The sequence below is a fragment of the Gavialis gangeticus genome, unplaced genomic scaffold, assembly GCF_001723915.1.
Source record: "Gavialis gangeticus isolate Ggan-Ray unplaced genomic scaffold, GavGan_comp1, whole genome shotgun sequence".
In the NCBI taxonomy this organism is placed as follows: Eukaryota; Metazoa; Chordata; order Crocodylia; family Gavialidae; genus Gavialis; species Gavialis gangeticus.
The window spans coordinates 20280521-20297817 of NW_017728997.1; the positions used below are offsets into that span (position 1 = coordinate 20280521).

The 17297-nt window shown below is 43.8% G+C and overlaps 1 protein-coding gene across 3 annotated transcripts in view; it reads left to right on the forward strand.

The window, feature by feature from the left end:
• The window catches only part of GRIP2 (glutamate receptor interacting protein 2), a 126113-nt gene that overhangs the window by 85799 nt on the left and 23017 nt on the right, over positions 1-17297 (forward strand). For all 3 annotated transcript variants that reach the window (XM_019504907.1, XM_019504905.1, XM_019504906.1), the window contains exons 15-20: positions 1449-1515; positions 2735-2880; positions 3148-3292; positions 7662-7801; positions 10573-10749; positions 15956-16109. In XM_019504907.1, coding sequence (XP_019360452.1) covers positions 1449-1515; positions 2735-2880; positions 3148-3292; positions 7662-7801; positions 10573-10749; positions 15956-16109 — 829 coding nt within the window. The remainder of the gene's footprint in view (positions 1-1448; positions 1516-2734; positions 2881-3147; positions 3293-7661; positions 7802-10572; positions 10750-15955; positions 16110-17297) is intronic.

Sequence of the window (17297 nt, forward strand, 5' to 3'; positions counted from 1 at the left end):
CCCCCCCCCCCCCCCAACAAAACTGCTCATGGAAATTGGACTGTCTGTTATATGAGAAATATGGTAAAAGTAGGTTCTGCCACTTGTCTGCTAAAATCCAAAGTAAAATCTGCAGCCACCCACAGGGAGGAGAACAATGCAGAGGCTCTGCTCTCTGGTTGCTGCTGCTCAGTTACTATAAGGAAAGATTTTTTTTTTTCCATTCTGCCTTTCAAAAACAAGATGCACGTTATATTCTGGGACACATATGTAAGAAAAATGGCATTTAATTAAGCTGAACCAAAGGAAAGGGGGGTTTCCATAGTCACACTTCTATTTGCCTGAACATGGCAGAGATTTTACCACGGTGTAACCCCACTAACCAACGCTCAATTACAAGCACTAAACAAAGAGACGAGGCTCAATTAAGTCCTGAACAACATATGCTTGAGACGGGTTTTGCAAGTTGGGAATTAAATGAAGATGAGACAAACTGAATAGTTGGTTTTTTAAATTTACGGTGCAGAGAAAATGGTGATCTTTTAATGACCCAAATAGGGCCAGTCTGGCCCACAGCCTTAAAAGGTTACTGACTGTTGTTTTAATAGATTACATTAGATCTGTGCACTTTTCCTTCCTATTGCTATCTTATGAACTAAGTGAGAACATAGAGATGCAGATCTTGACAGAGGAAGTAATTCCTGGTCACCACCATATACAAACTGAGGGCCAAAACTTTCACTTTGTTGTGAGCGTGGGGTCATGTGAAACTAAATCTAGTGTTATGCTGTTGAGAATTAGACCTGGGCTTAAGCTCATGAAAGCAATGCTGCAGTGCAGCTACAGAAGACTCTCTAACATTTGCTGCTGAGGTTAGGTTAGGGATATTAAGAGTGGCCACAGTTTTGAGATGTAGAGTTCACAGAAGCAGATCAAACCCAGTGTTTAACTGCAGAGGTATGAGTCGTACGTCACCACAAGCTACTGGTAGACCAAGCGGATTTCCAGGTTGACTGCTCATTTATTCAGAGTTCCCAAATCACCGTGTGCTATGAGATACTCAGGAAACAAGCCCCACATCTCTGCCAGCTGCTGCAGTCAGGTCACCCCCTTGTGTTGCTCACCTTGAATAACCATCATGCTTTCTGAAGGGTGCATGCATCTTGGTTAGACCTTTGCAGAGATTAGAAGCTGTTGCCCTTTTACACTTGGTTCCACCCCTTGCTCCAAAGGAGACTGAAAGAAACCAGCTGGGTAGTGTAGGCAGAAAGTAAATGTCTAGTGGGGTTAGCCCCTTTTATTCCAGATCTATCCGATAAATTCTGTGTGAAACTGTACTGTTGCCAAACTAGGGCAAATTCCCTCTCCTTATAACTTCCTTTTCTTCCTGTTCAGTGCTACATGGTGATAGAGCCTATACCAAATGTTATACACAATCAGAGTTTTATTGACTTAAATCTCTTTTGCAGCTGCAAGTAGAAAGCCTGGTGAACCTTTAATTATCTCTGATATCAAGAAGGGGAGTGTAGCACACAGGTGGGTACAGTCTTTTGCTCTCTGACAAACCCATCAGAAAATATCCTATTCCTTCATGAAGGGGTGGGGAGAGGTCCACAGAGTTGAGGTCTGAACTTTTGTGGCTTTGAACTCTGCCAGATCCAGAGGTTTGTCAGTTCATGATAAAGTCTAGGTTTACAGATTCTTTCCTGACCCAACTCTGATGATGGCTGTGGTGCTCAGCCAGCAGACAAGTTGGTCCCAGCTCCAGAACCAAAGCTTTTTAGAAGATCCAAAAGTACAGAGATGTTTACCTCATTTCTCTCTATTTAAAGGCAAAATAGGTAGCAAGGGGAATTTCTCACACCCAATCCATAAGTGTTGGTTCCTGTGAACTGCTCAGTTGTGAGTGAAGAAGTGCATAGGTGAACACAGAACAGTTCCCTGAAGAAATAGGAGTCATTTAATAGGATTGCAACAAAGGATATATGCATATGGTTTAGGAATGGCTCTTTTCAAAATGACCACCTCTTTTCAAACTCTTGTAGGGGAGGTTTTCAGTGTGGATGACTAGAGCCATCCAGACCACACAGAGTTCAATTTTTGAAAGGGGGTTGTCGGTTGAGCCCTGCTGAATCAACTTCCTGCAGCTTCAAAAAGGCTTAAGCGCTCACCTTCTCAAACTCCAACTTCTGCCCTGCATCAAACCCTGTGATGTCTTCTGGGGAAGGGAGAAATGAAAGAAGCCACTGATGCAAAGAGTTGTGAGGAGGAAGGAGCCCAAAACTGTCAAAAATGACTCATGCCCTTTGTTGTCCACCTTCTGAGAGACCTTTTAAAGATCCGCAACACTCTTTCCTAGGTCAGTCTCAATGATCTAATAGGTCCCTTCCGACCCTGAAATCTATGAAATATGATTTCCAGGAGGGAGTGAGCATGAGGTTCTCGTCTGGTTCTTTAGGTAGGGTGCAAGTTTCCTGTTTTGAGTTTGGGGTGTGATATGAATATACTTGCACAACTCTAGATGAGGTACCACGAAAACATTTTTTTTCCAATCCTCAGCTGCCCAAATTCTATTGCCCCTGGTGGGGGGTGGGTTTCTAGGAGAAGATCCAGACTGGTAAAGGCAATATTATTGCCTCTGTTACTGAAATGAATGAATAGCAAGATCTGAAAGGCTATTATAAATGTTCTCTTTCCTTCTCCCTCTTCTGTCCCCTTCTTCCTCTTCCCCTCACTTCCTTTCCTTCCTGTGCAGAACTGGAACCTTGGAGCCAGGGGATAAGCTGTTGGCCATCGATAACATCCGACTTGACAACTGCTCAATGGAGGATGCCGTGCAGATCTTGAAGCAGTGTGAAGACCTGGTCAAATTGAAGATTAGGAAAGATGAAGATAACTCTGGTATAGTTACCCTGATGCAAATTGCTGTCTGACTACATTAATGGCATTTCTCTATAGCTAGCACAAACAAGTAAAGATAACCTGCACAGCTTGTCTGGTGACTGGCTTCCAATTGATTATGGCCTGTTTCTGTTCTTCTCTTTAAAGTGGTCTGGACATTAGAAATCCCATTCTGTCCAAGCACAGCACATGACCTCAGGATTTTGCCCCTACTGCCTGTCTATTTAAAAGAAAAAAATCATTCAGCATCCCTGTTTCCTCTTCCAGATGAACAGGAGACAACAGGTGCTATTATCTACACAGTAGAACTGAAGAGGTACGGTGGCCCCTTGGGAATCACTATCTCTGGAACAGAGGAACCTTTTGATCCAATCGTTATTTCAGGCCTGACCAAACGAGGGCTGGCTGAAAGGTGAGGTACATGGGAACCCCAGCAGGGCAGAGGTTTATAGTGAAACTGGGAGGGGATTGTGATCTTTTGCCAGACTTAAAGAAGCATTGAGGGGAGGTTTTTCTTTGGTCTTAATGTATCCTTAACATTTGCTGGATCTATACAGTCCAAGTAGTATCATACCCCTACACCAGCTAGTGCTCTTGTCAGTGCAGTGGCTGCAGTGAAGACCTTAGGCCTATGTACAGGGTCACTGTACAATTAGCACCTGACCTATTAGCCTGAATATCATCCCTGAAATCTCATTTAGATCCAGTAGTCAGTGACAGGGAAGTATTTTGTGTGCTTGGGGACAAAGAATCTCACGCAGAGTTGCTGGGCAGGAGATGAGGCAAGTCATTTTACTTGCCTGAGACGTTGTATTTTGGCTGTTGTGCTGGGGCTGAATTGGAGTTTCAGCATTGAGCTCAATTGGGATTCAGCCACTGTTAGATGAGGCAGAGTCTGTCACCAAACGCTGCTGATTTTTAGCTTGTAAGATGAGATAGGGTATGTGGGTCTGAGTGTCTGATTTAAATAACTAGGATGTTTCTAGATTACTCAGCGTATGCAGTGGGGTTGACTCATACCTTGTATCTTAATTAATCTCTTGTTACGGATGAGCAGGAAAGCCCCTTTTCAGTATGCACTGCTCGGCAGCCTCCACTGCTCGGTAGGACACAGCACCCTCTACCGCCTGAATTGCAGAGCTGCCACAAAAGCAAGCACAGGTCCCCAAAGCTCCTGAGCAAGGAAAGTGGACAGGTGGTAGGGATCAGGGGATACACATCCATGCATCTATTCAGTGCTTTTTCCTTCTGCAGTTAGGTGTTCAAAGGAAGTCTATGTATTATTTTCTGCTTACCTCCAACTTCCCTTTTCCACTTTGCAGGCCTCCATTAAATGTTTCCAGCAAATGCTTTCCTTTTTACAGTAAGAAATCACTTGTGAGAGAGGAGAAAATTGACACAGCAGGATAAAGTAACTGCCTTCCAATGGTTATTTCTAGCTACATATTTTAAGCTTTTTTTATTGCTGCCCGTCCATGTGGTATCTTCTCTGAAAAAATAATAGCGAAGTCCCTGGTGGACTGCTCTGGTATTTCTCCCATTGTCAGGGTAAGCCTCTCTTTGCTCTCACACCCTGCTTCCTTCTTTTCCTCTGTACAGCATTTCTGGCTGTTCATTTTTTACCCAGAAAGGTTCACTGATGGTTGGTTGTTAGAGGACCATAGCACAGGGCAGGCGAGGGCTGCTGCAATGGTGAATTTTATCAGTAGTAAAGTGACAAGATATAAAAGCCTTTGAGAGGAGAAATGGAATCGTGTAATGCCTTTGCTGTAGCAGTCTAGCAAATGAATCGTACAGTCATAAAGAAGTAGGGCTGGAAGGGACCTCTAGAGGTCACCTAATCTAACCCCCTTCCGCCTGCTGCCTGAGGCAGGATCATCCCTATGCAAATCATCCCATACAAACCATCATCTAAACTCTACAAATGGTGCCCATGCAGAGCAGCAGCACAGATGCAGAATAAGAGACACCATGTAGAGTTGTCAGGGTAATGTTGGATCCTTATAGGAAAGGATTAGAATGAAATTTTCCAGGAGATCAGGTGTAAATTTTTGTTCAGAGTTGCTCTGCCCTGTGCTCCCCCTTCTAGTCCTGACCTGATAAGAAGGGCTGGGAAGTCATGAGCAAGGAGAAGCATTGCTGCATCATTTTGGGGAGAGGAGTCGGGACAGGAATGCTGGATTCCAAGTATTCTGACCTCCTGGCCTAGCCAGTAATCCATCTCACCTTCCCCTTCCGCACAGCGCCATTGGAAAGCTTCCAGGCTCTGGGAAATATCATTTAGATTTATAGAGAACTCAAAATTAGACCCAAACCTGCTTTGGCAGGAGCACAGCACGTAGCTCAGCAGAAATAATAATGCTCGGTGGATGCTTCCCTGTGTGCATGTAACAATAGAGACATTGTGGCCACTTTGTGGAGCAGTTGGGAGGCAGTCGAGACTGCAACTGCAGCTGATTTCTTGGTAACCGGGAATGCAGTGTCCTCCAAGCTCTGCCATGTGTGTCAGGCTGGGTGACGAGCTGTCTGGGCTTAAAGAGCCCCAGATTCTAGTGAATAGTTTTATCTCAACCTTGAGCATTTTTTTGTTGCTGCAGATACCTGATCTGATAGAAAACTACAGAGGATTCAGGATAATGGTGTCACTATCAAGCAGCAGCCCTCTCCCATTATTAATCCTTGTACACATTATCAGGCCTGTGCAAGGGCGGACACTTTCTCTTGGTAACATGATTCTTGCCTCCTGTCTAAACACACAGATGCATGTGGTGAGATCTTATGGTACGGCAGCACTGTTTCCATGAGCTTCTCAGTGGCCAACTCCAAGCCAGGCCAGAAGTTGCACATCTGCTGGCAAACACTTAGGCAGGTGCTCCAGGTACACTCAAATGAACAGGCATCTTGCCTCAGGCCCACTTCAGAGCACTGCTAGATCCATGACCCCTGCCTACACAAATGCACCCACCAGGCCCGTGCTCTGGCAATAATTGCATCCATTTAGGCAGAGATGAGGAACAAAAGCTTTTTGGGCTGTTTTGTACATCTGCAACATTAGGTTTGATACTGGCTGCAGGGAATTGATAGTTGTGGGTTAGCTCCTGCTTGATATCCCCCTCCTTTGCACAAATGCTCAAGAGAAGTCTACTTCAGAAGCCTCTTGGGAGGCAGGAGGGGGGAAGCCTTTGGATAGACCCAGCCCCACACATAGGGAAACCTTTCTTGATTACTTTGAATAACTCCTCCTAGGTCTCAAAGAGAAAAACCTTGCTGTGTGTGACTGTTTTCCTCTGCTGAGTGATAGCCTTGTGATTATTGTACTGTAGTTATGTTCTCCCAGTTGGGCTTGCTTCTGTTGTGGGGGAAAGAGGAAGGGGAAATTTGTTCTCATTTGCGAATCAGCGGTGGATATACTTGCTAGAAGTGGTCTGTAAACATTGCAACCACTGTCAAAAAGGAAGCATTGGCTATAATATGCCACCATTAATATAAAATAAAAATGAACCATATAAATTAAACTTTTAGGCCATTTATCTCCAGATCCAGTTTGATCCATAATTTATTTGAATGACAGAAATGTTGTTCCCGAAGGCTTTCCAATGTGATTTTCATGGAGCTCGAGTGACATCTAGTGGCCAGTTGTGGAAGCTTGCCTGCATTGTGAATGGGACCTTTTAGGGAAGCGGGGCCCATAGCTGCTCCTTTCTGCGGGAAAGCAAAAATATTTGTTTCTACGGTAACTGTGATCAAGTATAATTTACTCAATGAATGGAAATGACCTAGCTGAGAGGAACTGCAGCTCTGACAGGGCAATGTGATGACCCAGACTTGCAGCTTTTTCAGATTCAATTATGTGAAAATTCCTGCTAAGTGAAATTGTAAAGCTACTGGAAGAAGAACCTCCGCTTTCTTCTTTATCATTAGGAAGCCTTAATGCTATTATATGAAGCAAGAACCAGCAAGCAGCTACAGCTAAACTGCCTTGCCAGTTATCAGGTTTTGTGACAAGTATGTTCTGAATTACCCACAATTACCAGTTTCCAGCCAATGCAAGTTGCTGGCAGACATGAACCAAATGTGCATCACTGGTGTAAATGAGTAATGGAATAACAGAGGCAAGAAGTGTGAGAATTGGTATGATCCCTTATCATGCCTGTAGCATGTAGTCGACGAGCTTAAATTAACAGGAGCTATTGCTTTTTGGATCTCAGAATTTAATAATGGGAAACATCACTTTGATAAGGAATACAATTAAATTTTCTCTGGTATAAGCTTAGCAACGTGGTCTGGATTCAGTAAAGTACTTGCCCTTTGTTGCTAAGTCCATGCTTAAAGTTGAGTCAACTTTCTTTGCTAATTCTGAGTTCTTTTTTGTGAATCTGGCACAAACACTACTGTGAACTAGTGTCAATATTGTATGCACAGATACCTGCTTAAATCATCCACACCAGGAATCCTTGTGTGGTTGTCATACAAATTTGATTTGGTTATCTGGAGCTCTCAGTTCAGAAAGCTGAATGACAGGCATCACAATATATTTGCATTTGGCATGGTGACTGGGATATATATGCATGTAATGTCTGAAAGAGGACATTCAATTCCATGTAATGTTAGATGTTCAACTACAATGTGCTGAGCTTACTCGGTGCACAAAGGAATCAGTGGTCAATGCTCCGTTAAAGTCTGGTGACCATTTCTCCATTACTTCTAGTGAGCACTCAGTAGTCCTTATCTTGAAGGAAGACTGCTGTTTCTAAGTTTCTGACCATGTCTTTTCTCTTTAGGACTGGAGCCATCCATGTAGGTGATAGGATATTAGCTATTAATAATGTGAGCCTCAAGGGCAAGCCACTGAGTGAAGCCATCCATCTACTCCAAATGGCTGGAGAAACTGTAACACTAAAGATCAAGAAACAAACTGAAAGTAAGTGCTAGAGACTTCGCAACCCCTGTTGAAAGGACACTAGAACCAGAATAGAAAGCAAGCAATGGTATCTGCTGCTATGTTAGTATGTAGGTTTAATTTGCACAGTAGTGCTCTGTTATCTAAGGTCAAAATGTACTGCAGAGACTGTATATCCGGCCTCCAAAGGAAAGGTTGGGAGGAAATATTAGTTTTGTTGGAAAAAGAAATTACTAATAACAAAATATATATTTAAAATAAAACAATACAAGGAAACACAGTCAGTCTAAGAATCACCCGTCTTTCTCAAAATACCAACCTATGGGCATTTAAAGGAGCGTGTACCTGTGTGTACCTAACAGGAAGAAATTAGATAGGATTCCTACTTATTTATAATGTGTTTTTCATAACAGCACTATAGAGCAGCGACTTCACATTTTTCCCTGTAGGTGTTTCACACAGCAGAAAGGGAGAATGAAGCACTTTAAAAATAGAAACATGTGGGTTTTCTTTTTGAATAAAACTATACAAATTAGCAAGAAATGCCAGGCAGTCCTTGGGGAAAAAAAGCCTGCTGCTTAATTCAGCTTTTGGAAATGGGCTAGGTTTCATGCTGGCTGTTGTCCTGTTAAAAGGTCCTAAGATCCTCTTCAAAGCCACCTGCTTTTGTTTCAGGATCTCTTCCCCAGGCTGTCTTTCCTAACTACCCCCTCCCTGCAGCTTGGCAGTCTTGCACTCTGATGCAGCACTGAAGGGAAAGGAGGCCCATCCAGGGTAGGTGGGTCACTTGTAAAAATAACTTAAGGTTTATCGTTCCTAGGCATGGGGTAATCAATCAGGGTAGGATTAAATTTTATATATAGTCATATAAAACTTCTTCTCAGATGCCCCTGCCAATTTTCAGTCAAACTCAACCCTTCACAAAGTCTCATGACCTATCTCCAATCCTTCTTCTCTTCCTCCTTCTGTTAATCTTAATTTTTGTACTAAACCTTGACACCTCCTAGACATTCTACTTCTTCCTTCTTTCTAGTTCTTTGGGAAGTAGGAAATGCCCAAATCTCCAAGGAAGTCTACACACATGGGAAGTCATGTCTGGATTTGTAGGTTCAAGTCATCTGGAGAAATAATTACGATACCCCTGTCTTACATGGCACTTGTTATGCATAAATCTCAGTGTTGTATGAAGAAATTTAGTATTGTTGCCCCCAATTTGCAGATGAATCTGAGGCTTGAAGAGGGAGGTGCCTGTCTGAAAGGCAAAGCAGTGGCCAAGCTGAAAACTGATCTTAGGTCTGTGTATTGTCCACTATGCTCAATTTTGTAGCCCTTCTCCAAAATAAGCATTGCTTCCTGTTGCCACTTGGTGGAAGCTCTCTGTAAACCACTAACATGATTGAAGAGATGCAAGCGTCAGTGAAGTTCTCATTAGCCAGTCTAAGAATGAATCATGTGTAATTGGAATTTCAAAATAATCTTAGGTTAAGCATGGTGAGCAATCCTATTCATGTTTGGGAAGTGGAGACTTCTTAAGGGTGCTTAACTTTGCTTGGCAAAAGAATTTGTCCTCATTTGATGAGCACTGCAGACTTGTAGAGGGGCCTCCATTCCTGCTGATGCTCTGACTGTAGAAACCTGAGGATGGGAGGTAGGAGTGATGAAGCCCAACGGGCTGCCTAATTAATGAGGCCTTAAAATGTTCACTACAGATAAATGGCTGTGCTAAGAAACAGATCCCATCAGTAGAGTATGCTTAATAAAAAGGCCTGTTATCTCTAAAATGAAATACAGAGGCCTCTGAGCTGGGGCATTCAGATCATAATCCAGGTTTCCGTGTCCCCAAGGCCTGGTCTGGGGAAATAGTTGGATTAATTTTGTATTTACAGAAAGTAACCAAGTGTCAGCAGGGGATTGTGAAATTATACATGGGGGCTTAAGGCCTTGTCTGTACCATGCTGTGCAGATTTGGCTAAAAGGTTTTAGGGGAAACTTTCTAAAATAACATAAAAATTCACTGTCTGTGTCAACAAACTCTGTTAGACACTTGCTGCTGGAAATGGTTCTAATCCGAGTGATAAGAAAATAGGTTTCCTAAGAAGTGGAAAAAGTTAGCTGTCCCTTCCAGCTTTGCAATAATGTCACTGGAGGTGGTTTCAGTCAGTGGTGGTCTATAGTAAACCTCCAAATGAATGAAGCCTCAGGAGTTTGCTCAGGCTTTTGGGTTTGCTGGGGAGTGGGGTGGGAAATGTTTGTTGGCTGGTTTTGTGGTCTTCATCTGAGACACTGGGACATTGATCACAGCTAAGATTGGGGACGTTTTAACTGAAGTGCCCTAAAACTCCTGCTGATACTAAAAACGCAGAGGTTCCTAGCTACAGAGTCTTGCTCTTCTGCTTAACATTATACTGAAGCAGATGCATATATAGAAGGGCACGTGTATGTATACTCCTTTCTCAGGAAGCCTTGATGCTCTAAACAGCCTCTTAAGAAGATCTGCAAGACCCGTAGTAAAAGGTGACTAGCTGGTGCTAAGTTTAGTGCCTTGGGGGATAGGAAGTTTGAAGTTCAGTGAAAATTTATTTCATAGGAGACCTGGTTTTCAAGGAACAAGGAAGAGGATATCTTCACTTTGACTTGCTCCAGTGTCTGAACATAACTCCCCATAGCCCATCACCTAAGGAAATGTGTTTATCAGAACACATCTTCAGTTTCTGATCATCTTCATCAAGTAAAATGTATCCCACTTGTACTGGGAAAAATATGAAAGCACAAGCGATGTGTTTTGGTTCCAGAGTCCTATCCCAAGAAGTCAGGGAGCATAAATGAAGCGAGTGACCCAGAAGATGAACTGACCGACTCTCAGAAAACTAGCAAACTCTCTGAGATCTACTCCACCACAATCCCGAGTGTGGACAGTGCTATGGAGTCCTGGGACGGCTCGGGCATCGATGCCGGGTATGGAAGCCAAGGTGAGTTTGCGTCCGATGGATGCGTGAGCCAAGCCAAGTATAAGGTGAGGTGTCTTAGCCTTGCCTCGAACTCACAGAGAGTCTGAGCTCTAAATAGATGTACATGACTTGTTCATCCCAGGGGGCACTGAAGTGTTGAACTACCATGGGTCATTTATGTGGACTTTCCTTAACAACTATGTGTAGAACTAAGGGGTTCAATAACTAGCCAGCATTTGGTTGAGTATCCAAGCCAGTCCTGAATTCCCAGTACTAATTCTAGTATTGTGTTGCACTTATGGTCCTGCTTTGAGCAGGGGGTTGGACTAGATGACCACCTGAGGTCCCTTCCAACCCTCATTTTCTATGATTTCTGCTCTTGCCTGAGAACCTCAAAGCATTTTACAAAGGTGACTTAATGTTGCTTCTGATTCGCAAGATGGATAAACTGAGGAAAAGAGTTTAAACGAGTTGCCCAGGGTCAAAACAGAAAATGAGTGGCAGAGTTGGAAATAGAATCCTGCTTTTGCACCGGAGGATGGGGTGTTTGCATCTGTTTAAATATTTGCCATAGCCTGCAGTAAACAAGACACGTGAAATCCATACGCTGTTCATGTAACTAGCAGCATTTTGCTTCTCTGCACAAGGAATAACTCAGTCCCTGAAGTATGACTGTAACTTCTGAATTTTCTACCCTACACAGATACATCAGTTTCTTTCTGTATCAGGGAAAACCATATAGCTACATTAGAATTTCCCCTTAAACACTGGGCCAAAGAGTTAAACCAGTGCGTAATGCAAGATGTAGTAAATGCAGTTGACCACCACCAGTGAGATAATGGAACAGATATCAAAGGAGAGAAGGACACAAGGGACCATGGGCAGAAATCAGTATTGGGGTTGTAAAGCAGGAGCCTTATTGAGTTTGGCTGCTTTCCTGTTTTAAACAGAGAACTCCAAAATCATTGGTGAGGGGATTTGAGTCATAGTAACAGATTTTTAATGGCCAGTAAAGCATTTGACATGGTCTCAAAACCGTTAAATAGAAGCCGAGTTGGATTGGCTCAGAAAAAAAACAGTGAAAGCCAGAGTAGCATGAGGCCTGGCCTAGCCTACGCTCCAGCAAAGCTGTGAGTATGTCTGTGTCAAAAGTCCCTCTGCACCAGCTGAACTCTCTGTCCTGCCAGCACCGTTACTTCAGCTTTGCTCGGGGTGTAGCAAAGCTTCATGTGGCCTCTGGGGTCCCTTTTGCTGGACGGAGCCACAAGGACCTACCCAAAAGGCCTACGCATGTAAGTGCTCTGTCGCTTCGGTGGTGGAAGCCACTATCTGCTGCCTCCTGCTCTGCAACAGAGCATGGTAAGAGTAGACACGGCCTGTGAACAGCCAGTTGGGTAATGGGATGTTATAGGCGTGAACTTCTCTCCCTCCTCAGTGAGCTGAGAAAGGAGCCGGACAGAGCCACACCAACACGTTGATGCTGGAGGGACTGATTCTGGGTTTGCGCTCCATTAGTTTGAACCATTGCTCTTGTTTGTTATGTGAGCACGAAGAAAACAACCAGGACGGCAGCCTTCAGAGGAGCCCCTTGGCCCCCAAAATAGTGCGGTTTATACCTCTGTCAAATTGGCTATTAACACAAAATTGGCCAGGGGCCTGTAGTGAACTTGGCACTTTATCTGTAAAGCAAAACCAAGCAACTGCAAACCAAGGGACAAGGAGGTTTGCTCATATGTCTGTGCCCCTAAAAGGGAACTTGGCTGCAAGGCTTTTGTGTGCTCCTTGTTTATTATATTACATTGTATCCCGGGATGCTCTGAAGTAAGCGCTTGCTAAACTGTCTGGTCGGCAGATGCGTGGGATTCAGTAATAATAAAGAGCATCTCCTCGCACACAGTGCAGGCAGTGAGCAGCCTTGCTCGTGCCCGGGGGCGCTGGGGTAATGTTATGAGGGGTACCTGCAAGGCGCACTCTGCAGTTTCGAATAAACATCCTGTGTGTTTCAGCTCCAAGTGCCATTCAAAGCTGTTAAATGGACAAAATAAATCCTCCGAGAGAAGCATATGGGCGAGCTGGTGGCAGCCGACTGTGCTGCAACCGAATCACAAGGGGGCACCGCTGCTGAAAGAAAGACCTTTGTGTGTGGGGGCTGAATAGAGGGAGACGGCTCTGTTGATGCCACCTGCGTGGGAGCCAGATACATCCATGTGTTTCCCTCCAGGCCTGTGCAGCCCTGGGAAATGCGGCCCCCTACCAGCATAGGGGTTTGAGTAGGAAGACCCTGTTGTTCTGACGCGGCGATGTTCTCAGTTGTTGTAAGACCCTGGCAAGCGTGTTTCAGAACAGCCTAACCTTTCTGCACATGGAGAACACTCAGCTGCAGAAAATAATGGACCATGGCATTTTCTTAGAAAATGCTGGCATTGTCTCTGGGTATTTCCATTGCTCTTGGCTGCTTGGGAGGTCAAGTCTCCTCTAATGATGTGTTTCTCTGCTACCTCTTCCTGTTCACTTGGCAAAGCATGTATGGCTTGTAGTGTGCAAGTTTTCTTGGAAAGGCTCTGAGGCTTTCCCTGAAACACTGAATAGACAGGGGGCAGAGGAGGTGGGTGGGGAATACAAAATGTATTTATTTCCATTGTGGACAGCATTTGAATTGCTAAGTAAATGCACTGTTTGGAAAAATCTGTCTGTGCCACTTTGGCCCATTTGAGACCTGCAGTGCGTTGATACTTACTGGTGCATCCTAATTGTGTACCTGAAATAATGTACTGTGGTGTCAAAACAAATGTTCCTGGTTAAAGGAACAGGGGATATTCTTCTATTGTCATTCTCATGATGTGAAGGGAAGTGGGATATATGCATATTATGTACATATGAGACCAGATCGCTTTGAGCTAGCACAATGCACTTTTACTGCTCTTTGCGTGTGTGTGTGTGTCCGTCCACCATTATATTATATATTGTCATATGTAATATGCTATATCTCCTACTACTTGCCATTGTCAGAAACAACATCCTGGGCTATATGGACCCTCAGTCTAACCCAGTATGGCAGTTATCATATAATACATTTCCTTAGGCTGCCTCCTGACCTTTGGGTCCCAGTCCTGCTACGATCTCTTTGCAGGAGCTGAACTGTGGCACTTGTTGCTGGATCTGAGTTTGGTCTCTCCACAGAAAGGTTCACATTTCTGCCACAACTTTTCCCTGATCTTGGAGATTTTCTTGGTACCAGCCAGGGTACCGTGATTATACTCCTCTGTAGGAAAGTATTCTCTTGTTTCATGTACAGGGACCTATTCAATAAGAAAGGAACTCTATTTGGACTATAGCAACTGGATATTTATTCAGAGCACCAGGGCCAGATTAACCCTTTGGTTGGGCTCTAGGCAAACTCGTGGGCTCTGGGCCAGTCGAGACCCCCCTGTCCCACCCTGGCGCTGCCGCCTGCGGGGCGTGGGGCTTGGAGCCACTGCTAGGAAGCAGCCACTGTGGTAGTAAGGCCAGCGGAGGGGAAGGAAAGGGAGGCGGACGGGGCCATTCCCCCCACAGGAATAGCCCTAGGCATGAGCCTAGTTTTCCTATACATTAATCCGGACCTGTAGAGCACTGCTTTTAGTCATGCATGTACTTGCTCTCCATGCTATTGTCCTAGAAACTCCAGGTGAACCCTCCCACAACTCCAGTTCTAACCTGCAGGTTCCCTGCAGATTGTTACCCTACTTGCACCAAGGGAATTTAAGATATTGGGATGCTATTCCAAACTCTTGTCTCTTAGCCTCTATGTGCTGCCTTGCAGGAAACTGGGACAGTTAAGAAGATAGAATTTCCAGAGCTGCCTAACAGGAATTGAGCATCCAAATCCCTTTAAAACTGAAGAGGGGATTGTGTGCTCAAATCTCGTAGGCAGGTTGGGATATCATAGCTCTAATTTCCATACAGAATTTGCTGTCTTTGAGAACGGTGTCTGCCAAGTACAAAATGTCACCTGGCGTAAGTCCAGTGTGTGCTGCTGTCTGTTTCAGAACAGTAAATGGGCTCTTATTAAAAGTTTTTATCCTGCTGACATCAGCAATCCTGTACATGGATCAGTCCCAGGAGTCATTTAAGTTTATACTGATGTGTTTTTGCAACTGGACATGTGGACTTCCCTTTTGAGGGGAAGCCCTATGCACTTTGTTTTCAAAGCTGTATGGATATGGGGGAGGGGGGGGTTCTTTTGGGATTGTGGGGGGAAGTCAGTCATACCCATGCCCATTAGAAACAGAAAACTTCACAAAATATGCAAAGACTTGATGGCTCTGTAGGATTCAGAAATTTGACCAATGGTTTTTTGCTTTGTCTGGCTTTGGTCTGTACGATTTTCCATCTGATAGTTCAAAGACACTTGTGTTTGTTTTATATATTTTTTTACTAAGAGAACTGAAAGTTCGCAAATGAGCCAGAGAGTCAAAAATGTCAGTCATGGGCACTGTGACTGCTGTTTAACCCCTAGAAGAGCTTGCTCCAAAAAAGGAGCAGTGCCGACTGGTAGGGTAATGGCAGGGTGTCCCCACCATGCAGGCTTTCCTGGGGCCATATCAACCAGTTTGGTTTATTTAGTACCTAAAAAAGTACTAAAAACGTATATTGAAATGAAGGGGAAACCCTCCCTTCCCACCATTGCAGTTATCCATTTGATCCGCTGCAGAACACAAGCCAAAAGGTTTCATTGCCTGATGGCTGCATAAAAGGTCTGATGCAAAGCCCATTGTACTCAGTAGAAAGACTCCTGGCTTCACTGGGCTTTGATTTGGATTTAAACCAGTGTATTCTGTTTGAGCTGAAAGACATCTGAACTTGATTTAAAGACTTCAAATGACTGAGAAACCACCATACTTCTAGGTGAGTTGTATTAATAGCTAATTAACCTCATAAAATTGTAGTTTAATTTTAGCACAAATTTGTCATACTTTGACTTCCCTTTAGCTATTTGACCTCATCAGAACTTAGTATGGTGAGGTCTGAATCTTGCATGCGTTACCCCTGGCTAGTGGGTTTTTAGTTGATGGCGTCACACTACTGAAATGCTTGGTTTCAGTACAACTGTAGTGTGGTACATTCTTCTGAGAACAAATTCAGTTCTGGGACAAAAAGGCAATCATTGTTCTGGATCTAATACTTCATTATGGTTTTCTGAGAAAGTAATGTATTCTTCTTTCTTCCACCCTTCCCCATTTCCTAGGTACGTACACACCACAAGCAGCTGGCATTGCCCTACATCCACATGAGTGGAGACATAGCAGGCAGAAGAACAGCACCCCTCCTGGGGATCCCAGGAAGAATTATCCCTATATGGATGGGAGCTTCAGTGAAGATGACTGGGACAAACCTAGCAGGTATGTAGGGGCTGAAGAAAGCAGGGAGGTGAGTGTTCGTGTGTGTGCACATGCATGCTGACAGGTTTTGATCATATATTAATTGCAATAAGTTGGGGGATGCATGCAAGTAGGAGGAACCATTTGTTCAGGGGTGAGGAGTGGGCAGAACATCAATTTACAACTACTACAGTAGGATAGTTCACATGGACACTTCATTTGTATTGTCATAATCAAGAGTGCAGATTGAATGCATAGGCAACTATATTGCAATTGTGGAGAGACAAAGCAGTGATCCCACTTTAAGAAGTGAGGGGGGACTTCTCACTTGTGATCTCATGTCTGCTGATCCCTTGTATATACTTTGTCTGCTCTTGTCCTACATTAAGTGAGATCAAATGGGAACAACCAACACAGGCATGAACAGCTGCTAAATGACCAAGGGTTAGCTTCCACTTATCATAGCATGACGATCACACAATACAGTTAAAACAGATCAGTGTGAAACGTGGTAATTTCCCCAAAACACATACATTTTTCTATTACTGTACCTGTACTGTCTCATCATAGTCGTGTACAGTGTTGACTTGGGTACCATGGTGACAGCCTACAGTATTAATTCAGCCTATTTATGCCAACCTATCTACTACCTCCAAATGTACCGTCTAAACTGAGTCTAAGTCATTGTGTGTGTCTGCGTGTGTTTAGGAATAGGATGAGGGATGTCTGTAACAGTGCAAACACATCTTATATTTCAGTTAGGTGTTTTATAAAGACCTGTGGCATATTGGTAATTTATCTGACATATGTAATACCTAGGCTTTGACTAAGTTTATGTACCATGAAATCTCCCCCTATGACAGGCATTGGCAGAGTGCCTCTTAAGCGCAATGCAATTTTAGGGTGGCATTAAACAATGAAACCATCATAAAGAACAGACAGAATACCTGAGAGGTGGGTCCTCATTATAAGTTGAACAAATTTTTGCTGCAAACAACTGAAGCAACTAAGATAACATGTTACTTGTCAGAGGTGACCTTTAGTGCTGGTCACGCTGCACTTGCTGATGAAAGGATAACCAAGTAGTACACTTACAACCTTGCATCCGCTGGAAACTATGGTCTGATGCTTTCTCTTGCTCACCTTGATCTGTGCCTTCTACCACTGCATAGCCCCACTGTCAAAAAAAAAAAAAAAAAAAAAAAAAAA